Source organism: Tympanuchus pallidicinctus, unplaced genomic scaffold, assembly GCF_026119805.1.
Source record: "Tympanuchus pallidicinctus isolate F22 unplaced genomic scaffold, pur_lepc_1.0 scaffold5, whole genome shotgun sequence".
Taxonomy (NCBI): Eukaryota; Metazoa; Chordata; class Aves; order Galliformes; family Phasianidae; genus Tympanuchus; species Tympanuchus pallidicinctus.
In genome coordinates this window covers 51,108,371-51,135,654 of record NW_026294769.1, presented here as the reverse complement: position 1 = coordinate 51,135,654, position 27,284 = coordinate 51,108,371, and the positions used below count along the sequence as shown (strand labels likewise).

Below are 27,284 nucleotides of genomic sequence, written 5' to 3'. Positions count from 1 at the left end.
GATCTTGCAAAGGGCTGCTGTTGTTAGTGATACAGGAAATGAAAGAAGGTAAATGAAGGCTGAACACCAGCGAGCAGCAGCGATTTCTGTTAGTTGCTTACAACTTTTCACACCGGCGGCTATTATGTTGTCATACACATTTCTGCAGATGCCTCTGTATGCCATGAGTCTGCATATGTTTAGAAAGGAATCTGTAAAAGAAAAGTGCCATTAATTCCTAAATTATCACCTTTGGTTTAGGGTTCTTCTCAACCACAAGTGGTAGGTGACTGGGAGAGTGTATCAGAGAGCTGTTATTGCATGTTTTCTGCTTTTGTTTCCTTGTTTGTCAATTTGCTGATGCCTCAAGACAGAAGATGCAGGCCTAGTGAGCCATGGTAGTAACTGATACTAGAAAGAAAGGACTTTGGTTATTTTTTTGACAATTTTGTATTTGCTACCCCTTTCATGGCTATTAAACTTTTTGCGGCAAAGACTGCAAATCTTCACTACAGTAAAGTTGGGGCTATTGTACTAGCATTCTAGTTATATTTATGGACACTGCACTGTTAGCAGCCACTGCAGAGAAATGGCTTGCAGAATTAATTGATCACACATATACATACAACTCAGTTCAAAAGCACTTGTAGTCTTCTAATGTTGAGCCTCTTCCTGGAATGATTTTAAGAAGATTACATCATCTTATACAGTGCATTCTGCTGAAGATTATTTGCTCCACACACACAGTTCAAGTGGGCAGCTTATTCTAACCTGAGGGAACAAGCAGTTTTGACACATTTGGAATGAGAGGAAGTAGCATGAATGCACAAATACAATTATGTGAACACCAAAAGAATCTGCACTAAAAATGCTAGGATAGGTTGTTCATTATTTCCAGGATATCAACTCATGTATCAGTGCCTCAAAACATAGTAAGAGATGTGTATTTGGTTTCCAGGATCAGTGGTTTTGGCGTGTCAGAAACAACAGGGTGATGGATGGATACCCCATGCAGATTACCTACTTCTGGAGAGGGCTGCCTCCCAGCATTGATGCAGTTTATGAAAACAGCGAGGGCAATTTCGTCTTCTTTAAAGGTAAGAAAAGTCAGAATTTGTGTAATACTTATGACTGATGATTTTTTTTTTTATAATATATTTATCTATTTTTACTAACGGTTTATAAATTATGTTGTAAATTCATAGCTAACTGAAGAGTACATGAGTTCTGTTTTTTCATTCTGTCAACTCAGCTTTAATTTATGATTATCTTCAAATTATCAGATTTTTTACTCTGATATATGCCATAGAAATTTGGCAGTATAAATTCAACATATTACAATGCAGTGATCCTTTTTTGGATCATTTTGGATCCTATGAATCATATGAATTTGTATCCTATGCAATCTTTCTTTGGAAAATGTGGATCAGATGCAAGAATGCATACATTCAATGTATTTTCATATACTTCTCTTTGTTCTCCTTTATTATTACAAATGATCTTTGCATTTTTAAATGTTACCTCATCTACGTATATCTTACTGTCTGCTGTGCTGTATTTATTTAATATGAGTACTATGATGCTCAGAGTTTCATCTTTTCCATAGATGTATCTTTGGTATTTTTATAAAAGTTTCAATCTAGACATCAGTGGATCATTAAAATTATTCTAATTCCGATTTTGTGAGAAATTGTCCTGCATGTTAAATGAATACTCATTTAGCAATAGAAGAGTGAAAGCCATATGAAATATGTTTGATGAGATAATACTTTAAGAGAAGAAATAAGAAACTGCAATTTGTGTTGTGTGTGATTCACTTAATCCACTACAAAAAGGTAGAAAATATCTTTGTTTCTAAATTGTAATGTCAGAGATGAATCGTTTTTTATGAGCAGAATAATGAACAGGAAATATAAGAAATATTTCATTCACTATGAAAAGGTTATCACCTTTTGAATACTAAATGAAAAATACTTAATAATATGAAGAAATAGCACATAGTGCAATAGAGATTAATCATATATTCTGTTAATGAGGAGCTGGAGGTGTTCAATGCCAGGTTGGATAGGACCCCGGGCAATCTGATCTAGTGCTTGATCTAGCAGTTTGTTACTCCATCTGTGGCAAGGGATTTGGAACTTGATGATCCTTAAGGTCGCTTTCAACAAAAGCCATTCTATGATTGTAGGAACTTGTAGGTATTTTGTTGTGAATTGGAAGATAAATTACATTCCATGCGGTACACTTCTATTTACATTACATCAAAACAATGTATGCTTTAACTTGTGTTACCATAAAATAAATTTAATGTCATAAAATTAGAGAAATTGGGAAGTTCAGGAATCATTATGAAAGTACCTCAAAATTCCTATCCCACTGCCTGATTTTTGTGTCTGTGGGTCATGTAAGGATAGAGGGATTATTCTGTAGGTATTTTTTGGCTTATCAAGTTACATAGAGCAAAGAACCATCCTGTGTGTGCCAGAACTCTTCCTCAATAATTCTGGGATCCACTGCCTGAACTTCAGACAGAAATTATCCAGCTCAGTGTCATACCTGCTTTCCTTTCATTTCTTTCCCAGAGATCAAAATTTGTTCTGTCATTATTTAAATCTTCACCCAGTGTTGGCTGACTCATTTTAGGCCTTAGAGAAATAGACTGATTGTATTAAATGTAATATAGTAAGTTTACAAGACAACAGGAGAGGCTAAGAGGAATTTTTTTTAACATGGGAAATTAAATAATCAAGATTAACTAAAGGAAGCAGAAACAACATTTCTTACAAGTTGTAAAATTATGTTCTTTTTTCTCTTGCTTATTCTCATCTTATGTTCTTTGTGTTCAGATTAGCCAGTTTTGTGCTTTGATATCATATAGCTGGATTTTAACTTGCTTTTGATCAGAGTTCCTTTGTTTGTGCAGTGATGTTTGTACTTGTTCTTTGTTCGCAAAAGTCAAAAGTGCTTACATTTCCTTGTAGGAATTTTTTTTTTTCTGGAGTTTTGCTTCTCTGTCACTAAATCTTTTTGATTTTCAATATCTACCTGATGATATTTGTCTATCAGTGGAATTTGTATTTTCCTAATACCACAGAGTTAATAGGTTCAACTGAAACTTTTATATGCATATTCTTGACAATTCCTGTTAAAGAAAGATCTCAACTGATTTGTGAAACAAGCCTGCAAAAGTCTATGTACAAGGGCTGCTCTGAAAGTAATACCTCCTATTTTATTATGTTGGCCAACAAAATCGGAGGCAGATGTTGGTCACATTTCAGTAGAGGTCAAACCCTCCCACCAATATTTTGTTACATTTTGTTGCCGTGTAGCAGATGGCAGAAGAGGGGCAGTCTGACAAAATGGCATCTGGGATGGAAGTGTATATGAAGAAAAGTTGTGGAACTGAATTCTTCCATTGGGAAAAAATGACACTCATTGACATTCATCGACTTGCTGAATGTTTATGGAGACCAAACAGAGGATGTAGCACAGTGAGGTGGTCGGTGGTACATTTCAGCAGTAGTAACAGTGACGTGAAAGACAAGCCATGTTTCAGGTGGCCATGCACAGCTGCAACACCATGAAATGAAGAGCTTTTCAATCAGTTCCATCCATGCAGACTGACAGATAACCAGTGAACTGTACATGGAGCTGAATATCTGCTTCAGTGAGTTGGAAAGAGTGGTGGAAAGGTGGAAAACTGGAATACCACAAAGTTTATACCAGGTGGGTCCCACAAATGCTCACAGAGGAACGAAAAGACCATTTGCAAGTTTTTCAGTACCTATTGAACCAATATCAGGCTGAAGGAAACAGCTGTCTGGATCACATCATCAGTGATTACAAGTTGTGCTGTCACCTCTATAAGCCAGAGTCAAAATGGCAGCCCATGGTGTGACAATCTGTGAATTCCCCATCAAAGAATATACTGCTTTCAGCAGATAAAATGATGTGCATTCTTTTTTGGAATAGGAAAGTAGTGATCCTTCTGGAAGTCCTGGAACCCGGATAAACCATCAGCTCTGATTGCTACATCATGCTTCAGACTAAGCTGAAGGCTCAAACTTCCAAAGTCAAGCCAGAGAAGAAGACAATATCCTCAATCCTCATTAATATTCTTCATCTTTTTTTAGCCCTGAAGTAGTCAGGCAGTTGGGCTAGATAATTTTTGATGGCCTCTTCCAACTCAACTCGCCTCAACTCGATTCAACTCAGCTATTCTATTCTAATTTGATTTGTTTAAATACTTGCCTTTTATGACAGAAATCAAATTTGAAATAGTTGATTTAAATGATAAAACAGGTTTAAATCTTCATTACTCCTTTCCTTTCCTTTCCTTTCCTTTCCTTTCCTTTCCTTTCCTTTCCTTTCCTTTCCTTTCCTTTCCTTTCCTTTCCTTTCCTTTCCTTTCCTTTCCTTTCCTTTCCTTTCCTTTCCTTTCCTTTCCTTTCCTTTCCTTTCCTTTCCTTTCCTTTCCTTTCCTTTCCTTTCCTTTCCTTTCCTTTCCTTTCCTTTCCTTTCCTTTCCTTTCCTTTCCTTTCCTTTCCTTTCCTTTCCTTTTTTTCTTTCTTTTAAGTATGCTTAAATCTGGTTAGTATTACTCTTCTGAGAATACTTGAGGAGCCTCTGAGACCATGTATAATGTGTTAGATGTCTATAGAAAATATAGTTGCATCAAGTTCAAGACTATTGGATCAAATGTCTTCTTTTCCTGGTTTTGAATACTTTTTCACACATTACTATTTAAACTAATTCCATATCCTCTTTTTTTTTTTTTTCTTTTTTTAAATTAATTTTTGTTTATACAAGGGAAAATACTGTAAAATTTCAGTAGGATGCTTGTAGTGCAAAGCTATAAAGTGATACTCGCTCATTTTTGGAGGCTTAAGATACTTGATCTGCCTCCTTATGACTCATAATACTCATAAAGTGCACAGCAATCTGGTGGACGGCTGCTTATAAAAAGCATCTGTTTACATTTTTGTTACTATTCATTGCTAGTGTTCATGCTGAAAGCTAATAAGAAGATGGCACCAGAATGATACTCTTTTTTTTCCTTTTTTAATAGAGGAAATGTGAATAGTAAAATTTATTTGGTGTACCTGTGGGAATTTATGTGGTGCTTAGAATGAAATTGTCAAGCCATCTGCACTGTTGAATGTTATGGTAAACCAAATGGAGCAATAGAAATGCTGCTGTAAAACTCATTGTACAAATGCTGCCATCATAACTTTCAACTGCACTTATCTCACTGCTTGGCAATTTTATGTTTACTTACTATATTGTCAGATCATGAAGCAGAGTGGTAACAGGAAAAATTTGGAAAAAGAGAATAAGAAAAAAGGAAACAAGTAGTAGTTTGAGGACATTAGTAAGAAGACTCTTGATCCTGAAAGACCAAAGTTAAAAGCAAGGGTGACTGGATAAAAGCTTTCCAGAATTAGATATTCAAATTCTGCCTGGTTTCAGACAAATAGAAGCCATAAAATCTTTGAGAATTTGGCTCATCATGGCACCTGTAGTGGTTGTGCACTGTATCCTTGTGTTACACGTATATCATAATTGCATATACCAAGAACAAGAGACTTGATGCTGATAACCCTGGAGCACAAGCATTTAGCGTTTGAATTCTAAAAATGAATGAATACGGTTTCTAAAATCTGCACAATTATTTGTAGTTGGCAGCAGGTAGCTAAATAGTCTGAAGACTACTTGGAGTTAAAATTTGATATTTTAAGAGATGCATTGCAATGCAGATAGCCTTTATTTCTATTATTTTTTGAGAATGTCAAAGATAGATGCTGAGAAACTTCAAATAACTGTAATCACAGTTCATCTTTCTCAGTTGTTCCCCTATAGTTATGATATTTAACAAAGCATTATTGAAAAAGTAAGACATTTTGTCTTTTTTTATCCCATTCTTCATTCTCAGCCTGTGACCTTACCATTCTGCTTGTTGCTAAATTAGATCTTACAATAGGGAATAACTGCATAGAGATAAAACATTCTAAAGATTGGCAAGAATTCATGAAACATGTGGTGCTTTATTAAGCTCTGTGAAGATAACAAACCTACCAACTAGACCTAAAAAAACCCCCACAACTTTGTTGAATAAATATAGTGCTAATTTCTGCCTAGGATATTATGTAGGACACTAACCAGGCATTAGCTATGTATAAGAAAGGTGAAACTATGATTATTTTAGTTTTGTCATATATTCTTTACTTCCATTATAATCACAGTTAATGAAGTGCATTGACTATTCACTTGTCGAAAGTGACATGCGACCTAAATGAAAGCATGCTAATTTAAATATTTATTTTTAGTACATTTTAAAATATGTAAATATAATTTAGAAATAAAAGAAGCTAATATTCATTGTAGTCAAGCACCATTTGCAATTCATTTCAGCTCATTATAATATGTGGTTCAGAGTTTGAATGCTTCTCATTCTTATTGAAACTTTTCTGTAATTTTTATCTGATCAAGAGCCACCTTTCCACCAGCAGAGGGACAGAAGCTAAGAAGAGAAAAAAGACAAAAAAAAAAAAAAAAAAAAGAAAGAAAAAAAGAAAAGAAAAGAAAAAAAAGAAAAGAAAAGAAAAGAAAAGAGAAAAGAAAAGAAAAGAAAAGAAAAGAAAAGAAAAGAAAAGAAAAGAAAAGAAAAGAAAAGAAAAGAAAAGAAAAGAAAAGAAAAGAAAAGAAAAGAAAAGAAAAGAAAAGAAAAGAAAAGAAAAGAAAAGAAAAGAAAAGAAAAGAAAACCCTCTACACAAACAAAAAGAAAGTAAAAACTGGCAGCCAGATGGAACATTTCAATTTCTTATACACAGACCTTCCCATTAACAATCAACACAGTTGTAGCAGACTAAACATATCTTCCTATGTAAATGTTAAATACAATTTCCTATAGTTTGAATCAATACAAGCCTTGCCCACTAATATTAAAGCTCTCAGTGCCCTACTGTCTCAGTTTTTATACAGTACTTTATATATTTAAATTTATATTTTTTTCTACTTATCCAAAAAGCATTTGCTTCCTAATAACAAATTGTGAAGGATTTAATTTCTCACTTGAGTCTTGTGTACTCATATCTGTACTTTCTTTATTTGCTTTATACTACTTTGTTATACCTGAATGAAACAAATACCTCACTCAGTAGTGCTGTCTCTTATAATGGCGTGTACTCGACTGATGTTTATTTTGCTATGATCTGATCTTGTTAACAGCTGAATTTGACTTGTTGGGTATGGCTGATAATGATCAGTTCCTAACAATTGGCTTTACTTATGAAACACGGGGAAAGGTAATGGCATTACATACATCACAGCATATGCCTCCCTGTATGTGCAACAGCTGTCATTTCGAATGATCTTCTGAAACAGAAATGAGCTGGCTCAGTATCATTCACTGGATGCCATCTGTTGTTCATGCTGTAAGTACCAACTAGTAAGATCCAAGACACGTGACTTCTCTTATTGTCGCATTTGCAACTGCCATTAGCATCTAAAGCCTTCTGTGTCCAGTTATCTGAACTGGGAGAAAGTTAAACCTCATAGGAGTAAGGACAGTGAAATACTGAAGATCACCATCATCATCATCACTTTTAAGTGAATTTTTTAGGGAATCTCAGTTAAGATAAATGTCTTGTTAGCACAGGCTTTAATTCCAGTTAAATATGTTCTTAGATCTCTGTGTCACTTTCATTTTTTCGTACTTCAAATGGCTCTGCACATATTCATTTTTTGAACCCTTTCTTCCCTCAGCTGGCAAGGGGGAGAAGATGAATCTGTTGAGCAAACTGTAGTGTCTGCACTTGGAAGTGGGTGACAAGCAGCTGTAAACAAGTTGATAAAGAATTGACTCTGGAAACCCAGCATGGGAGGGCCTTAAACTATATCCCCTCTCCTAATTAAAACTGTGATAAAATGAAAGTGTACTTTAAATCCCTACAGTACAAGCAGGGAGATTAAAGAAAAATAAGATCCCTTTAAACTCATATTTAATACTACTGAGGAATAGTTAAAATATAAAACCAACTGCAAAATAGCTTTTTGGATTTTTCCTCTTGGTGACTGGCATATATCTAATCCTAGATCCTTGGGTTGATATTACACTTTCTTCTAAAATATTTATGCAGAACAGTGCCTTAACATATTAAGTTTGTGTAACAGCCTGCCTAGTCTAATAGGTAAATATGACTACATTGAACTACATTGATTTTATCTCTTTGGATCTCTTTCTAAATGTATCTGAGGAAAATATATTTTGTCATAGAATGAGAGAATTGTGGAATAGTTTGTCTTTGAAAGGATCATGTAGGTTTGAAGAGATTACATAGATCCAATCCCCTTGCCATGGGCAGGGACACCTTCCTCTAGGTCCTGCTGCTCAAAGACCCATCCAGTCTGAACATAACAATATTACCTTTTTTCATCCCCAAATATCTATGTTTGAAAGAAAAGTATTTACTTAAAGATACAGGTGAGAAGTGGATTTTGAAAAAGAATTACAAGGTAGCAAAATGTGAAAGTGAAAGGGTGATTGCAGAAATAGATCATGAGGCTAAGTATGTTGAAAAGACCCTAGGAAAGATCTGGAAGATGACAGAATTATTAAATATCATTAGGTTAAAGGCTTATGATCTGAGACTGTGAAGTGAGTGGTATGAGTCATGGAAGTGTACACTGAGAAAGATAAGCTTGTCTAGGAAGCCAGAACAAACTGGAGTTGTGGACTGGTGAGTCAAGCTATCTAGTCAGATGAGAGTACAGGAAAAAAACTCTCCAAATGCAGGTACGCTGGAGCCTATACTGGAAAATATTGGTACCAATTTTGCTTTTATAGACATACATGCCCATATGTAAACAATATATTGAACTAGTAAAGGCAACAGTAGGGATTCATGTGAGCATTGCTGTACTAAAGGCAACCCTTCATTCATTTCAGAAATGATTTTTACATCAGAACATCACTCTGCAGTGTTTAAGCCACACTAAGGTTATTACTGTGAACACATGATATGAAAAAATACTGTTACATCTATAGTTATTTCAGAAATAGCCCTGTACATTATGCATAAGTAATTTAACTTTTTTTAAGAGAAAGAGAGTATGGAGTAACAGTAGAATATGGTCTATATAAAATAATGATTTCTATTTCTTATTTATTTGTATGCTTTCTTATCTCATTTTGTCTTAAAAGTAACTTTCTTCATGAAGCATAAATCTATCTCATAGTATTACTGTAAATATACTACATCACTTTTCACAGAGCACTTTGAGTTTGATTCCCGTTTAGGTGGTATTAAAATACTATGTGTGTCTATTAGATAACAGATGTTCAGTAAATGCGGAGTATCTGTAAGATGTATTTTATTTTGTATTATCTGCAGCAATATAACATTTTTCATTTCAGTGTATTTAGCAAAATCTCTGTAGCCCCATGGGAGTCTTTCTTTGGAATGTGTACATTTCAGTACTGTGAGTTCTGAGGACTAACGCCCATATACATATGTGTATATGTATGTTTTTGTACAGGTAACAAGTTCTGGGTTTTCAAGGACACTACTCTCCAGCCAGGGTATCCTCATGATTTGATAACACTTGGAAGCGGAATTCCTTCCCATGGTATTGATTCTGCAATTTGGTGGGAAGACGTTGGGAAAACCTACTTCTTCAAAGGAGATAGGTTGGTATAGGAATTCTTCAAGGAAGCAGTTTGGTGGATGTCAACTAAGCATTAATCTTTTGTACTGTTTCTCAAAAAAAGTCCCCTCAGTAGTTTACTGTTTTCTGCGGATGGAGTTAGTACCTCTTGCACTGAGGACCATACTATTTTCAAATTTCTTATATCCTATATTAATGTTAGCATGTTGGAATGTGTTGTTTGTTTCTAGTAGAAAATTATAATTTAGAAGTCAACAGGCAAGTCAGAGTTGTGGCAAATTTAAACCTAAATACTCCAGATAATGCAATTATCTTGCACTCAAAGTACAAGATAAAATCTTGGTAAAATCTGAGTCCTGACAGACTTTCAACAATCACTTAGTCTCTGTCTTCATTTCCCTGTCTGTAAAAATGAGGGAAAGAATTTTTTTCTGCTGTATAGAAATATCAAGAGAACTCACTAGTTTTTGAAGTTCTACATGCTATTTGAAAGATGGATTTTACCTGTATTTAGAGTGCTACAATATTTATTGGTTAATGTGTTCAGAATACTCATAAATAATTTGCATAATAACTTTATGAGTTTCTTTAATATTTATATTACTATTTGTAATAGTGCAGTTGCTGCTGTTATTGTTGTGTAGTGCTTAGGATTCTGAGACATTGATAGTATTACTGAATCTCTCAAGAAATGTATTTAATGTACATCATAGGATAAGTTTATCACAATACAGTTAATCATCTTTTACCAGTATTATAATATTGGCAATGGTCATGGCAATACAGAGTTCCATGACCAATTGTATTGTTAAGCTATTTAAAAACAAAAACAAAATAATGAAATAAAATGTTTTCTGACACTCATGGTAAAGAAAGTAGACAACAAAGTAAAATTTTGTGGTGTTTGAAAAATAGGTATCATTTGAAACAGGCGTTTTCAAAGTGAAGGAAGACATCTGTATAATGTTCTTCCTCTTGTTGAGAATATTTGTAATATTTTTAATGCAAGTTCATTTTCAGATAACGGTTTTCCACCTCCATGCTCTTGGTAAAGTATATGCAGTAGGAATCTTATGTGACCTCTATTTCCTTCATTCATCAGCATCCTTTTGTACTTTCATACACAAACACTTTCTTAGAATACTGCTGGTAGTAATAGAAGACTAAATGAACTTTTAGAAAAAAAACATCTGTTGATGAAGATCTCTTCTTAGAGCTAACAAGCACAATAATACTCAACAGGATAAAAATGCTTTACAATATGTAAGAAGGTTAAAGAACATGAAACTTGCAAAGACAGTTGATCTATTGCAGGGTATTGATGACCAGTGGGAAAAAAACTCATGTTACATTAAGCTTACATTAAGCTGCATAATTTAAATAGCATTTTTTTTTTCTTAATAAGGAGTTTAATTTCACTGGTTTTAGTAGTATGTATACATCTACAATTGGGCTGGTCTGATCCTGAAAAAAAGTGTAGCATAAATGTAGCTGAGTAGTGGCAGGAGGTAGGAATGAAAGGGAACCAAAATATTATGCCATAATCAAAATAATCATCTTTCTTATACAACTCGGGGATATGTGCATTTGTTTTGACAGTAAACTTCACTCAAAGAGCTCCAGAGAAGAACCTAAACTAAGGTTAGCGAAAGAAACAGTTAGACGATGAAGTATCAGGCATCAAATATTTTCTATAAAATATAAAGAAGATTCAAATAAGTTAGTTCAAATGGTAAATGATATCATTATATTCATATGGCTAAGTTAACTTATGTATCGATCATTATTATGATTTGAAATGATCCATTCAAACGCTTTAGATAATCCTTCCAAATAATTTTATGAAAGCAAAAAAGGGACAAAAAACTACAGAAAAACATTTTACCCTCTCTTATTCCTGTCTTTAAAATTGAGTAGTGTAGTACAACATAATAACAGCCTTGATGCACTTCTTGACACATGGCTTTGTTTATGCCTATTTTTTGCACTATTAACTGAATATTTTTTCACTTTTAAATTTTAGTATTCTTGTAGTTGAAAGTAGACAGAGGAAAGTAAATACAGGTAAAAACATGTTTTAGTAAATATTTTCTAAGTTTTAATTTTTTTTTCCAAAGTCACACAGTTCATTTTCATTTATTTTCCCTCTCTTTCTGTTTTGTTTGCTGCTTAGCAAGATACATTGCCTCTTTCTCCACGTACATTGTGAAAGATGTTCCATTCAAATTACAGAGCATTGCTTTCTTGACTGGTTATTCGTGCACATGCAACTGTATTAAGAGATCAGGCTGTAAAATAATGTATGCATTAGAGACGAAAAATTAATGCAAATAGTTCTTTGTATAACTTGCCATATGTATGAGACTTTAATTTCATTGGAAGTTTAAATCCAAAAAAATGCCCTACAGGGAAAGACACAGAGGAATTTCGTCCGTGTTGCTTTTTTCAAAAAGGAGATCAAGAGATGAATTGTCTAAGTACTTTCACAGGGACAAAATATCAGCCAGTTAAAAACTCTTAAATATATCAGAAAATATCATAACTATTTCTAAAAGCTGAAGTGAGATTATTCAAATTAGAAGGTTCTAGATTTTAGCAATGATCAAATTGTCAATGCTGGAGTTATACTCTGGTTTTTTGGATGTCCTGAAACAGTGTAGCTGCCTTTCTAGATGATTTTTCACTTGAATAAAGCTGAATTTGGAAACATAAATCTCCAATAAAATTTAGAATGCTCTAGGTTACTGAAGCCAACCAAAATATATCAAAATACACAGAGATGCGTGTGAGTATGATATTTCTTAGAACCAAGCCAGTAGATGTGCACAGCAATTCAGCCAGCTGCATAAGGACAAATAAAGTATCAACATCATCTGTAAGGAAAATAACAACTGGAAATACTTCTCCAAAGATCAGAATACCCACAATTTGCATACTGAGGCTTTTTAAACTGGGGAAAGGCTGGCAGACAAAGATGCAGAAAAACTTGTTAATTTATTTTCTATGTATTTAATGATTATATGATAACAAAATATGAATGTGTTTTCATAGGGAGTCAAGTTTATCATGCTGGCAGTTTTGTGATTAAAATGTTAGTTCAAATATTCTGGACCTTTTTCATATATGTTGCATCTCACTGTTTCACTGTGCAGAAGTGCTAGACATCAGAATTGCTTGACTATTAAGTGAAGCACATTAATGCAGTTGTCAAAGTGCAGTAATCTTTTTTTTCAACTAACATGAAGTTATCTTGTTGACAAATAATTTTACTTTCTCTGTTATCTGGTAGCATTTTCAAAGAAAAGAACTCAAGTATTCCCATTTGTGACTACTGGATATAGTGTGTGTTAGAAGTAAAAAACTATGCACTGAGTAAACTGTGTTAATTATCTGTTATGTTATAAATACCTTTTTTTCCCCATTGTTAATAATAATAATAATTTTTTAAAAAATTTGCAGGTACTGGAGGTACAGTGAAGAAATGAGATCCATGGACCCTGGCTATCCCAAACCAATCACAATTTGGAAAGGTATCCCAGAATCGCCTCAGGGAGCCTTTGTCCACAAAGAGAATGGTATGCAAACACATTTTTGATTTAATAATTTGCTAACAATGTTTATGTAAGATACTGTAGTAAAAGAGTGATTGATTATTTATATTAAGCATTGGAGGTATTTTTGAATTATGAACAAAGGAAATATATCTTTCTATAGAACTTACTCTTGTGAAAAAAGCTATGTTTGCATGTACCATTTAACATGAATGAAAATTATGGAGTCATAGAATTATAGAATATCCTGAGTTGAAAGGGACCCATAATGATAATTGAGTCCAACTCCTGACTGTTCACAGAATGGCTTGCAAATTAGACCATATGTCTGAGAGTGGTGATCAGATGCTGATTCAGCTCCAGCAAGCTTGGTACCATGACCATCACCCTGGGAAGACTGTTCAAGTGCCTGACCACTTTTTTGGTGAAGAACCTTTTTCTGAAATCCAGCCCAAACCTCCCCTGTCGCATCTTCATGCCATTTCCTCAGGCTCTGTCACTGGTCACTAGAGAGAGATCAGTGCCTGCCCCTCTGCTCTCCTTCATGAGGAAGCTGTAGGCCACAATGAGGTCTCCCCTCAGCCTCCTCTTCTCTGAGCTGAACAAACCAAGCAACTTCAGCTGCTCCTCAAACACCTTCTTCCCCTCTAAACTATCTACCATCTTTATAGCCCTCCTTTGGACATTCTGTAATAGTTTTATGTTTTCTGTACCGTGGTGCCCAAAATTGCAGACAGTACTGAAGGTGAAGCCACACCAGTGCAGCATACAGTGGGACAATCAGTTTGATCAGCTAACAGTACCATGCTTGATGGACCTCAGGATATGGTTGGCCATCCTGTCTTCCTGGGCACACTGTTGACTCATGTTCAACTTGCTGTCAACCAAGATTTCCAAAGCCCTTTTAGTTGAATATTCTTCACCATCTCACCCCCAGTCTGTATGCCAGGGTTCCAAGTGCAGAATCTGGCACTCACTCTTGTTAACTTCATGTGGTTGGTGATTATTCAGCTCTAATTTGTCTAGATATAGCTTATCCATCGATTTGCATTTCATCTATAAATAGTAGGAGGAAATTCATGAGTCCTGAAGGTTTGTTTCTTGATATATTAATGCCAAAAACTGAAGTAATGGAGATTTTTGGCAGGGAGTCAGATTTTTATGCTTTTTATTTTTATTATTATTATTTTAATTTTTTTCAGTTAGGTATGTTTGGTAATAACATTGTTTTACACCTGAATGATCTAATAACAGCTCCGTGCAGATATTTTAAATCTGCATACACCATTTTCTCTTGGCAAAGCTGCTTTTCTTCACCTTCTGAAGTACAGCCGTAAGCTAAGTGGAATTGAAGAGAGACAGATCTTATTTCTGGCTTGAAACTTATTTCAGTATATTTCTCATCCAGAACTGTTTGGGATGCTTCAAAGTGAATAGACCTGGCCATGATTATTTCAGCTCCAGCTGGGTTTTCAATGAATAAACAAACTAACTGACCCTAATCTGTCAAAGACTGTATTCTCTGGAATTCTGTTATTGTTTGTAGAAATAGGGGGAAAATAAAATGCCCATTTATTCAATAAAAAGATATAGGATGACAGATTTTCTAGAAATGGAAAAGAAATGAAACTTGGAAAGATTTGAAAGGTCTGTGAGTTAGGTGTGCTTCTCATGTATTTTATCTTTTGGTGATAAAATAATTTGGTAACGACAGTTCCAGTCATTAAGTATAGAATACATGATTTGACCATTAATAATTTCAAATTTCTTCTTCAGGCTTCACATATTTCTACAAAGGAAAAGAGTACTGGAAATTCAACAACCAGATGCTCAGAGTGGAACCTGGCTATCCCAGATCCATCCTCAAGGATTTTATGGGTTGTGATGGACCAACAGATAGAGACAAAGACCAACACAGCCCTCAAGATGATGTTGACATTGTTATCAAATTGGACAACACAGCCAGCACTGTGAAAGCCATAGCTATTGTCATTCCCTGCATCCTGGCCTTGTGCCTCCTTGTCTTGGTTTACACTGTGTTCCAGTTCAAAAGGAAAGGAACACCCCGTCACATACTGTACTGCAAACGCTCTATGCAAGAGTGGGTGTGATGTAGGGTTTTGGTTTTTTTTTTTTTCTTTCCCTCCCAGGAGTTTGTGGTAACTTGAGATTCAACACAAGAGCTGTTCTGCAGTCTCCTAGCTAGGAGCGGGCATCTGTCAGTCTGAAACAAAGCTGATCCTTAAAACCCAGGAGGTTGCCTGTCCCGCGCATGAGTGGTGATTCGCTCAGCTGGGAAGCTTCCATGATACACAGTATCTGCTGTTTCTTCAGTCCTTTGTCTTTCTTTGTCATTCAATTTAGGCCTTTCCTCTGCACACTAAACGCCAGATAAACTATCAGGATTAAGTAAGGAAGAGGAAAAAACAAAATCTCCGATGTTTCTACATTTTTCCCATAAGGCCTGTTCCCCTTTGAAAAATTTTCTGCTGAAAGTCAATTTTTTTAGAAAAAAAACCACAACAACTCAAAGTGGAACATTCAGGAAAGTGAGAAGACCCAAAACAGCTTTGTCTCCAAAGAGGATTGCTTTCTGTCTGCAATGGATAAAGTCCTATACTCCTACTTCCAGTCTTGCCAGGTGGGAGACCCGGATAACATGCAGGACTTCAGACTGTTCGGACAGCCATTTTCCAACAAACAAGGGGCCAAAATATCTGCAATATAGTAACAGCCTTAATATTACATTCATTTTGTGTTTTATACAGCTGCTCTGGGCTACGTCCTCAATGTTTTAAACTCATTTATATTCATCACTATATTCAAGTGGAATCTTTTTATTGGCTTGTTTGATTTTTGGGTTGGTTTTCTTGCATAATCTTTCCCAAGCTATACCAAGCCAACTGCCCCAGGCCTTTCACAGGTCTGTCAGGAGTACTCATACCAATGGATGGTGAAAAAGCAGTGCGTCTCTGAAGTGGATTTCAGTGAACTAAAGTAACAGTGATGCTATAGAGAAACTTGACACTGGTATTACTTTGGTGTAACCCTTTGAGAACTATTGCATCAGTTTTCAGAGTCTGTTGGATGTTAATCTTGATTGTCATTAAATTACAGGATTGTATTTGGGAAATAGAAATTTTAAAAGGAAAAAACAGTGGTTGTTTTTTTTTTTTTAATGTTTTTTTTTTTTCCTTTAACAGATTTCCTGTGACTGCGAGTGTTTAATTACTTGCATTATTGATAGAAAAGCATTTGTAACATAAAGAGAAAGTTATATTTATCAGCTACTTTCTGATTAAAGGAATCAAACGGAGGATTTTTCTGAACTGCTTACAGTTTCATAGCCTAACCTTTTATCCTAAGCATCTTGAATTTCTCTTTTAAACTATGTTGCATGATAATTCAGTTTACCTCTGCAGAGATAGAGTTACAGTTTCAAAGGAAAACTAAAATGATGACTCTGATATTGCATGAGTACCTTCTGGTGTTCCCCTGCATGTTCTCTATAGTTCTCAAAGGGTTAGACAAATCTCTGGCCTTTAGCCAAACACGATATCATTAATAGAGCCAAGGGACCACCAAAGCATTTTGTCATTTTGTGTAATTTGTGCTAACAGCAGTATTGTCATTTTCATGTGACCTGCAGAGCAGGTTTGTATCAATATTTTTTTCCTAGAGAAAAGTCAGCAACTGACAGACCTCTTTATTGATTTTTAGGAGCTGCTTCTTGCAGTGATAGGCTTTACAGTCACTGGGCTGTGAACTTATTAAAGATGGCCAGAATGATGCACCCTAAAAGTCAGACATCTGGTTTTTTATGAAAGCCAGAATTTGAGGGGAGTAGCTTTTGCAACAATGAACAGCTTGCCTTGAACTTGATTATTGACCTGTTGACTGTCATTACCAAGTTAAACATTGTCTTCTGTGAACAGCTTCACTGTCTGAATTTCCTTAAAGTGTACTGTCCCATGTCTTTGCTCTTTGACCTTTAACTTGCAAACTGGCACAAATGGAATGGAATCTGGTGTTAATGAACTAAGATGGTTTAATTTCTTAAAAGGCTTGATGTACGTTATCCAAAATTAGAGAAGAAATGCTGAAATGTTTTCTTAGGAAAGAAAAGACAGAAACTAAAATATTTATAATAGATCTGTAGAAGGGTATTTTGCTATGTATACGTGCACACTCTAAAAAAGAAATACAGTATAAGTGATTTTTTAATTTAACTTGAATACAATTTTCCATATAAAATTATCATTTCTACAAATAGCTAGCTATTAATGAAAAGGTTATAGGAAAGTATTAAAATACTTGAAATGGCCAGTATTGGCTTTTACATAAAATGAGACTTTTGTACTACATTCAGCCAATTTCTTACTGATTTCTTAATTCACATAACTGGATCATTTTTTAGAGAGTGTAGGTATATATACATATATATTATGGTTATTATTATTTTGGTAATGGATAGCTTGACTGCCTTGAATTTATATTTATATTGAGCATAGCATGAAAAGTAGTATGCCTTTTTGTTCAATTACATGATTTTATATTGATTTGAGAACTTATTTTATGAACATGTGGCATGCTATGAAGCATTGCAAATTGTTATTTCTTAGAGCATAAACAGATATACATATGTAACGGCTAACAAAAATGAAGATTAGAAAAAAAGATATAGTTTTACAGCAAATATGCAATGCAGATGGCATTTTGGAGATGTTTTGTAGAGAAACTGCATACTGTAGGTTAGAACTGCACCAGTATCAACCCATAGCATTATTTAGTAAATCCAGTTCAGTTGTTGGTGAAAATATATATTAATTCACACTTAAATAACATAGGATATTTACTGCACATCAGCTCATTTGGTCAATTTGGGATTCTGTGCCCGTTTGTTCATTTTATATGACTGCATATGTGTGCATGCATTTGTGTATTTATAAATGCATGCACACACAAACGTACATGCATATATTAACCCATTTTTTATTGTCAGCAAACTGCTATACTTATTTTCTGTTACAGACAGAACAAATTGATTCCTTACCTGTTCCAATTTAGTCCCTTGGATAGTTGGTGGAAAAATACAAACACTACTACTTACTCCTCATTCGGTTTTCCTTTAAACAGGGGAACTGATTTTATATTATCTTTAAGTAGAGCAGCATCACATCTGTTTTTTTTATTCACTTGAAACTTTCACTTAAGCTTTGAAATATCTTTCATGTCAAATTTAACTTTTTGTGCAACTATTTCCCTGAGAGTAAAGAAGTGCTGAGCATGTTGACTGTTGTTTTTTGATAAGGTAACCAAAAATGTTTGCACTTGGAGAACTTAATTTTAATTATGCAGGAAGGTAAGTGTGATAAATCTAGTGCTTGGTATATGGTACATCATAGATACATGAATACATAAATTGATTGGTTTGTTTTGCTCTAAAATGAATAAATATTATATACAGAGAAAGGCAGAAGTAATATTATATTGGTATATTCATGTCATACAGAGCAAGACTGTGTCAGCAATTCTCTTGTATACTCCTATTTTTAGTCATAAAGGTTTGCTGTAAGTAAAACATGTAGGAGCAATTATGTTCAGTGTAATTTCCAAAATACTTACTGGCTGACTTTATGTTATAGAAGTTCAGAGTAAATTAGTGATGTTACCTGATTTAGTTTTGAACTCAAGTAAAAGTTCTAAGACAATGTTATTTTTTAAACAGTTGTTTTTCTACCAAGGCCTATAATTATGTGCACTAACAAAGTGAAAATACCTTGAGTTCTGCAATCTGGGTTCCTGCTCATGTGCCATTACCTTTTTCATAAACTTTTTAATAAAATTTTCCATATTATTACTGTAACAGTCTGTACTGTGGAACAATTCAAAAGTGAATATGCATTGTGTTAATCCATTACAGTCTATTGAGCTGGCTATACAGGGTTGTGTATCTTCAGAGTTCTATGGTCTGTGTGATGAAGGAGGCCAGAGTAGATGATAGCAGCATTTCCTCTGGCCTTTTGATGTATAAAACTATGAAAAGGTTATTGACTGTACACACAAACTAATTTTTATCAGGAAATATATTTTAAAAACTGAGTGAGTATTTACTGGGTAGGCTGAGATGGAGAGACACTCAAATGGCTCCAGAGGAGCCATTTCAAGTCTCCTGAATAAATGTAATACAAATTTGAAATCTTTGTATGAACTTTTATTCTTTTTCTGTTTTCAAATATGGGCAAAGGGAGGGAATAACTGAAAAAATAGGTAAAGGCTGACTTTATGAATGAAAGTTACAGAAAGTAATATACTCAAACATGAGGGGTACACTTATGCTTTCCATTGGCAGTGTACCTCACCGCTCAAGACTCCTTTGCTCATAAGCGCTGTTGATAAAAAACGGTATATAAGACTTAATTTTTAATTTTCAGCTTTTTTTCTGTTTTATTTCACAATCTCATCATCAGTTAAATTTAGTTTTTGGCACCAGATTGTATAATTGAATTCTAGCTAATTGGTTAGAAAAGTGTGTAGGGTGCGTAGCAGTGGAAGCACTAAATTTCCTATTTTTGTTTGTTTCTTTGATTGTTTGTTTGTTTGTTTGTTTTTCATTTGAGTCATTGCTAGTGCAACACTTAAAAAAGACACAGAGCAATTTGAATGGTGAATGTTCCAGTCACTGCATTTTCAAGAAAGTAGAAATGCAAGCTATCATACCATTGGCAGCCTAAACTGGAGGTAGCACAAGGAGATGAATAACAATATGATTGCAGGGGCTTGCTCTGTCCTGGCTCACATACCTTCTCAGAATGAGGCCAGGGTTTTATTACCAATTGCAGAGGTGGAGGAAGCCATGTGCTACAGCAGTAAGATCTTTGGTGCAGCCATTACAGAAAAGTAGCTCCTTGTCGCCATTTGTTGTTGCCAGGACTGTCTTTGGAAAGCTCTATTTCCGGAAGTGTAAATAAATGACTGCAGCCTTATGAGCCAGAAGAAAAATCATTATTATCACTGAAAGGATCAGAAGTCACTGGCCAGCTCAGTGTTCAGCTATGTTATAAATAAATAATATTGTGTGTGAGTCAAGGAGCAGATAACCTGTTACTGAACACAATGCTATAGCACAGAGAAACCAGCGCTGTAACATTAAGCATACTTCCTTAGCTCACAGACCACAGACTGCAGATAGTGTGGTTCAAATAAGACAAGTGTTTAAACATATGTCAGTTACACAACCAGGTGTAAATGAACCATACAACATATAAAATCAATGTTTCTGACATTTCTGACGTGTAAATTATTGAATTGTCTGCCAATGATGTCATGAAAAAAATAATGTGTGAGTTCAATCTATCTAATCCACTCTTGTGACTTGTAATCAAAGATGTTAGAAACTGGTACAGAACAATATTGTCATCAGTGCCACGAATGCTGAAATGGTCTGATAGCAGACCATCCCTTGGTGTAGTCTGGCTCCATCTGACATTTGATCTAAGGTAGACTCTAGTGTTAGACAGCATAGGTTCTGTATGATATGACATTTTATATATGTATATAACTAGGAAAACACAATGACAATCATGAGTTCATTTTTGGAAGGATCATCAGTATGTGACCACAGCAAGCATTTGTTCTCAAAATTACAAAGTACATAGATTGAGTTGAACATATAGCAGGTTTTGTTACTCAGTATTCATAAGCTTTAGCATATCATCTATAAATTATATTCAGTTTGTAATTGTAGCTGCCTGTTATGTTGTTGAGATATGACATTCTGGAGGATGTGAGAGTATGGTGGCTCTGTGGATGGAGCTTTAAGTATTACTTTGGTTTGCTCACAGTGTAGTTGAAATAAATTTTAAAGACAGATAAGATATAAATGAAGAAATGTTGATTCAAACTAGAATATTAAAGAGAATTTTCTACATTTGGATGTGCATGCAGCATGGTGCTGCTTGCTGTTACATAAACTACATAAACACTAACCACTACTTGTGCAGCCATTCATTATGGCACAAAGCTTTCCAGTCACACAGCATGGTTTCCTCTGCTTCTGTAAAATCACATTGTCCACAGCTGATAGTTATAATAGCCACTACATAAAGCAAAGTTTTCCATTTAGCTAACAGCAATCTCTACCCTATGAAATTGCATCACATTCTTTTTACAGCTACACACTTTATCTTCTTGGCAAGCACTCAGCATATCTTAATTCATAGTCTTCCATGCCCCAGAAGAAAAAAAATTTTTTTTTGCTTTTGCAATAAAAATATATACTGAGCATTCTCTTCATTTTGCCATCTGGCACTGACACATTAAATAATCACTTTTACTTTGTGCCATGCACATGTTCTGGATCATCCATTTACCCATCCATCATTCTGGGAACTGGGTTTCAGGGAAGTGGGATTAACAACAGAAGGCTGGTATAAAATAGCTTCCTGCAGTAACTGCTCAGACCTTAACAATATGACAGCAGAGTTTGAGGAGTTTTTAGAAAAGTATTATATTACTTACGCAGTGGTAATGGCACACCATAACTATGCCAATCAGTGCCTGTTGAGACAGGTTCACCCCTTGCAGAGACTAGTGTGTTAAATCAGAAAATGATGTTTCTAAATTATATTTCCATTCTCGCATGCTGGGATAGTTTTAAACTCAGACTCCGTATGTTTTTATGACTTACATGGCTGTAAATAAAATTATAAGTTTTGTGGAAGCTGACAGTGCTTAGGGTCAGCGTGCAGTAAGTACTGACTCATGTATAAGGTGCAAAAAATCTTTGGTTCCCTTACTATAATTGCACAGCCTCAAAAATAGAAAAAAGGAGGTTGGTCAGTAGTGTAAATTGGTGGTTTTAAACATTCTTTATTTGCCAGTGTTAACAATTACATTATATTATATATAGCTCAAAAAAGCTCTTCTGTACAGCTGATATATTTCAGTTGAAATGCCCCATATTTATTTAGGCATGCACTGAGTCTAAACAGAGATGCATATATTATATATGCATTGCTTGGCTATTGCCATAAAACTGACAGTGCACACATACTGATCATCTTCATATTTTATGGAATCACTATGTTCAAGTCAGGTCTGAGTAGTTTGCTCGCATATAAGCAGAGGAAATTGGTAAATGTGATTAAATGTATTTAGAAGGCATCATCAGCAACATACAGAACTGTTTTAGATGATCACTACAAAATACAGTTCATACCCACAAGGCATTTTTATATTTGCATAGTTGTGTTTTACCTTATATAATGACATGCTATGAACTGAAGCCATGAAAAATGAGTTAGTTGAAAATTAAAAAAAAACTATCAGGACATTAATTGTTAATACTCAACTTGCAGGTATACCTGAGGTTCCTATACCCAGTACAATTTAAACTTGATCAGAAATCCAGTACTGAAGGAATGTGTGATGATGAATAATCTATTCTCGGTTCTTGCAGTGTAATACATTTGGTGAAATATTGTGAACTAAGTATATTACTAACATCCATCCTTTGTATGTTTCTGAAATGAATTGACATTTCTTGCCAATTCATGCTTATGAGTTTGTACTTAGTGTCATTCACTATTACTATTTTTCTGTGTCTGAATGAAAACCTTTTTATAGGATAGACTAAGGACTATGAATCTCCCTTCTTATTGAACAGGTTGCACAGGCCGTCCTCTGCTATCAATATGCATTGCTTTGGACAGGGTTGTCCTTGTCTTACAGCGATGACAAATGCAGATTTTAGGGCCGCACCATTGAAATCTTTCTCAGAGGAAACTTAGATTAGTGAAGAACTGTCTTACCACCAATTTTAAAATCCACAGGAGAGCCAACCAGGCCTTTTGATCAAAGACAACAGAAAGACACTCTACTTATCTGCGGCAATTGTAAATAATTTGAGAAAGGATTACTCAAAGCAGGAGCATTCTGAATTGATATTAAAAAGTTATCACAATTAAATGTTCCTAGCTTTTTTTTTTTTTTTTTCAAAAATTAGAAGCAACTAGCTAACTGTCATTTGAAGAACTCTGCCAGATGAGACATAAGCAAAAAGAAGCCTTTCCTTACATTAATCCAAATTCAGCCATGTATCTCCATAATCTCTCAGTCCTGAAGCATTTGATATAATAGAAACAAATCTATAACCTCTGGACTTTTCATATATTGTTTGTTTATTTAAATTGATAAATAACTTCAATTTTCTGATCCCTCCCCCCGTTCTTTTCTTATTTTACTTTTTCCACTGTGCCTTGACATGTTTCCTGGCTGATCCAATTTGTAATGTATTTTGATCTTAGTAGGCAGGTGAGAAATGGTCTATTTACTCTACAGACAAAAGAAAAAAGAAGTTGTACATCTCATTAATCATGTGAATTTTTACAGTCTATCATTAGGAAATGCAGCTTTTTTGTCTATGGTGAAATGGTAGCACCTTCTCAAAATCATGTCATTTTCACATTTGAGGAACTTGGTATGTATCTTTCACTAAATCTTGTTCATTATCCAGTCCCTTAATAGCTGAATTCCATGTTATTTACTTCAGATTTCTGAATTCTCTGACATTCATTGACACAGCCATCCTATAACTCTTTTAAAATGATGTGACAGAGCCAGCACTGATCATCGTAGGATCCATATTTGCATCTCATGGCTGTTCCACTGGTAATTGATACAATAATATAACAATAATTTACATTCATGCTTTCTGTGTGAGATGAGCAGTCTAGAAATCTGTGTTTTTTTAATGTTTTGGTATTATTTGCAGTGGTTCAAACTTAACTTTTTCTCTTTTTTATTTCTTTTCATTCCAAAGTCTATGATCTATGTGTGGATATTCCAACAATAACTGTAGTGTTGGACTCCTTTCTCTACCACAAGTCAATTCATACACAAGCTTCAACCATCAATAAATTATTGCTGTTGCACAACAGACTGATGAATGACAGAAAGTTTTCCTACTTGTATTAGCATCCTAAATTTTAGGCATAAAAAATAACACATTCATGAAGAACTCTCTCTTTCATCTGGTATTGTTGGCTGGGAGTTGGATTCATTACACAGTTCAGTCACAATTTGCAGAGAATCATAGCATCAAAGATCTGTAGGGGTTGAAAGGGACTTCTGGAGGTCATCTAGTCCAACCCCTCTCATAAAGCAGGCTCCGTAGAAAGGTACAAATGTTTGACTTCTAAAAGTTTAATGCACATGATTAATGCTCCTATATGTGCAGAATATATTTGAAGAAAGTGAGTTCTCCCTGCCAGTCCAGTGGTTAGTATAGTTAGCAAACATGTATGCCTGCTTTTATCTGTATGTAGTCAGAGTTTGATATGGTTATGTACAAAAGAGTGCATTTTTTGCATACTACATACGCATTCTTGTTTCCATTACTTTCCAAACATGCACTTCACTTTCCATCCAAGTGCTATAACTTTATATCTACCAGAGCATGATTGTTTCTTTTTGTCTGCTGGGTGTTATTTGTGATTGTAGCAGCTGATTCAAATTTCCATCTAGTTGCCATTCTTTCCTCCACCTAATTCCCTATAATTCCAGAAGTAACTGATCTGATTCCAGTATGTTAGCTAGTAATTAATACATTTATGAGACTCTGACACACTTCTCACTCCTCACACCACGATACACTTGTTTGTCCTCCACCTCTGAGTAAGAAGAAACAAGAAACAAAAATTTCATGTAAAGACAAGGAACAGTTGCTAAGATATCTTTGAAAGTGGTTTTATTCATACTATGACGGTAAAACCCACACACCGTTAAACAGCAACTCTTTTCAAGCTCTACTTCCTGAACAACCCAACAATTGCTCACTTAATTTAAAAATTGTATGAGATGTGACTTCCCTGTGTGATCTAAATTCCTCAACTGTTTTCCTTTTCTCTGCATTGCCACATACATTTCGTGTCCATGTTTGCTCATTAGAATGTACGTTATTAACAAAGTAACTGGAGCATTTATTTTTTCTGCAACTAAATTTCATGTTGTTATTGTTATTTTATTTTATTTTATTTTATTTTATTTTATTGGCTCACACAACATTCTATACAGTAACGTTTTTATAACTGACATATGTTATTCCTTCAGGTAGCTTCTACTGACAAACACAAAGCTTGTTTGTGTGCAAATGCAAGGCTGACTAAATGGTGCTAAAGTGTATTATGACTGTCAGATATTATCAGGCAAAATTTTGTGGTGCTTAGACTGATTTTTTTCATTGTTTTTATTGATCAATGCATTGAACAGTGTTTTATTATACACAAGTTGTCTTTTATTAGTAAATCAAGACCTCATATTGCATTGTTAGAAAAAAATGGGTTAATTAGTCTATATAACATCTCACCAAGCTATTATCTCTTTAACTCCTTATAACGTTGTACCATTAAAGGTCAAGGGGTCACGAATAATCTCATTGCTGAAGACCATTAACAAGACTGAACATTTTCAACAAAGTACTTATGTTTACAATGCTATAACCCTTTGACTGCTGCGGCAACCTTTAACCACAGAAAAGTCACATGCTGGAATCATCATTATGGTTCTTGCCATGGCACTCAAAGAGTTAAGGGCTGTGCAGTGATTTGTTTTATATTTATTAATTTATATTTATTTTGTTTTCATTTGAGAAGGGGGGAATTGGGGTGGGGCAGTTCTTGTCTGCTGTAAGTGTCTTAACCAAGGGAAGGGTTAAAATGGCTTTTTATACTATTGCATCTTATGTACTTACCATGGTTTCATTGTGTTGTAATTAAAAAAAAAAATCTGTCAATAAATAAGAGAACAGAAAAAAAAGTTTCATAAAGGCACTGTGGTTTACTTGTATAAATTATTGTAAGAATTATAGCTGCTGCTCTTTAGATACAGTAGAACATTACAGACAACCTTAGCTTCAGAAAAGGAATTCATAACTGATGCTGACAATATAGAGAAATGTTACTATCTAGATACTAGCAAAGTAATAATAATAATAATAATAATAATAATAATAATAATAGATAATTTTTCAAATAAAAATAGAATGGTGAAAATTAATTTGTGCGAAAAAGAGGTAGAATGGTAGTGGACCTAATTCTGTAATGTCTGAATGCCACTCGTTAGGGTTTGTTGTCACTGTCACTACAAACAAAAGATGAACAGGAGTCTGTATTTCTTCACTTCTTATGTGAAGAAAACCATGAAAACTATAGTGTAAATAAAACATGAGTCTACTCATTCAGCCTAGAAAGCATTTCCCATTTATCTTTGTCTGCAGGTAATTGACACAAAACAGCAGTTCTGAATGTGAAGATTTAGAGAGTCTTAAATATCTTAGTGTCTTAAGTTCAAGAAAGTGTGTTATTTCTGAAACACCAGAATTAAAAAAAAAAAAAAAATCCAAATCAATCCATTTCTACTTTATATCAATCACTTCATAGATGAAGATGCAGCAGAAATTAGAAAATTTAGTTAACATCAGCTAAACATCTGGACTTCCCAATCAAAATAAACTAAAGATAAAGGAAATTAGTATTTTACAGATCATCTATTAAGCCAAATGGGAAAATTCTGAATGCTCACCACTCCTGAAGACTGAACTTTAATGAACTAGGTAGATAGATACTCACAGGGAGTATAGTAGGTTTTGCTGACGTGGTCTTCATTAAGGCCTTTGATACTGTCCCCCATAAGAAACACATCAATATATGAGGTGAATAGACAGGCAGTGACGAAGATCACAAATTGGCTGAATGGTGAGGCTCAGATAGCAGTTGTCAGTGGTATAAATTCTAGTGCAGTCCAGAAATGAGCACAGTATCCCAGGAGTTAATATTGGATCCAATCCTGTTCAACAGTTTTCTTATTTATCTTGACTCACAGCAAGTTTGCACATGACACAAAAGTGAGAGGAGTGGCTGACATGCCAGAGAATTATGCTACCATATAGAGGAATCTGGACCTCTAGATGGACCAACAGGTACCTCATGAAGTTTAACAAGTATTGTGAAGTCCTGGAAAGGAACAACCCCAGGTACCAGGGATAAAAGCAGCTATAGAAAGTAGTTCTGCAGAAAAAGACCTGGTGG

General features: G+C 34.7%; 1 protein-coding gene across 1 annotated transcript in view; it reads left to right on the top strand.

Annotated features, from left to right (window-relative positions):
• Positions 1-26,619, top strand: part of MMP16 (matrix metallopeptidase 16) — a 179,177-nt gene extending 152,558 nt beyond the window's left edge. Inside the window, exons 7-10 of the mRNA XM_052703354.1 lie at positions 938-1,076; positions 9,518-9,668; positions 13,106-13,221; positions 14,974-26,619. Coding sequence (XP_052559314.1) covers positions 938-1,076; positions 9,518-9,668; positions 13,106-13,221; positions 14,974-15,308 — 741 coding nt within the window. The 3' untranslated portion in view covers positions 15,309-26,619. The remainder of the gene's footprint in view (positions 1-937; positions 1,077-9,517; positions 9,669-13,105; positions 13,222-14,973) is intronic.
• Positions 26,620-27,284: the final 665 nt, after the last annotated feature.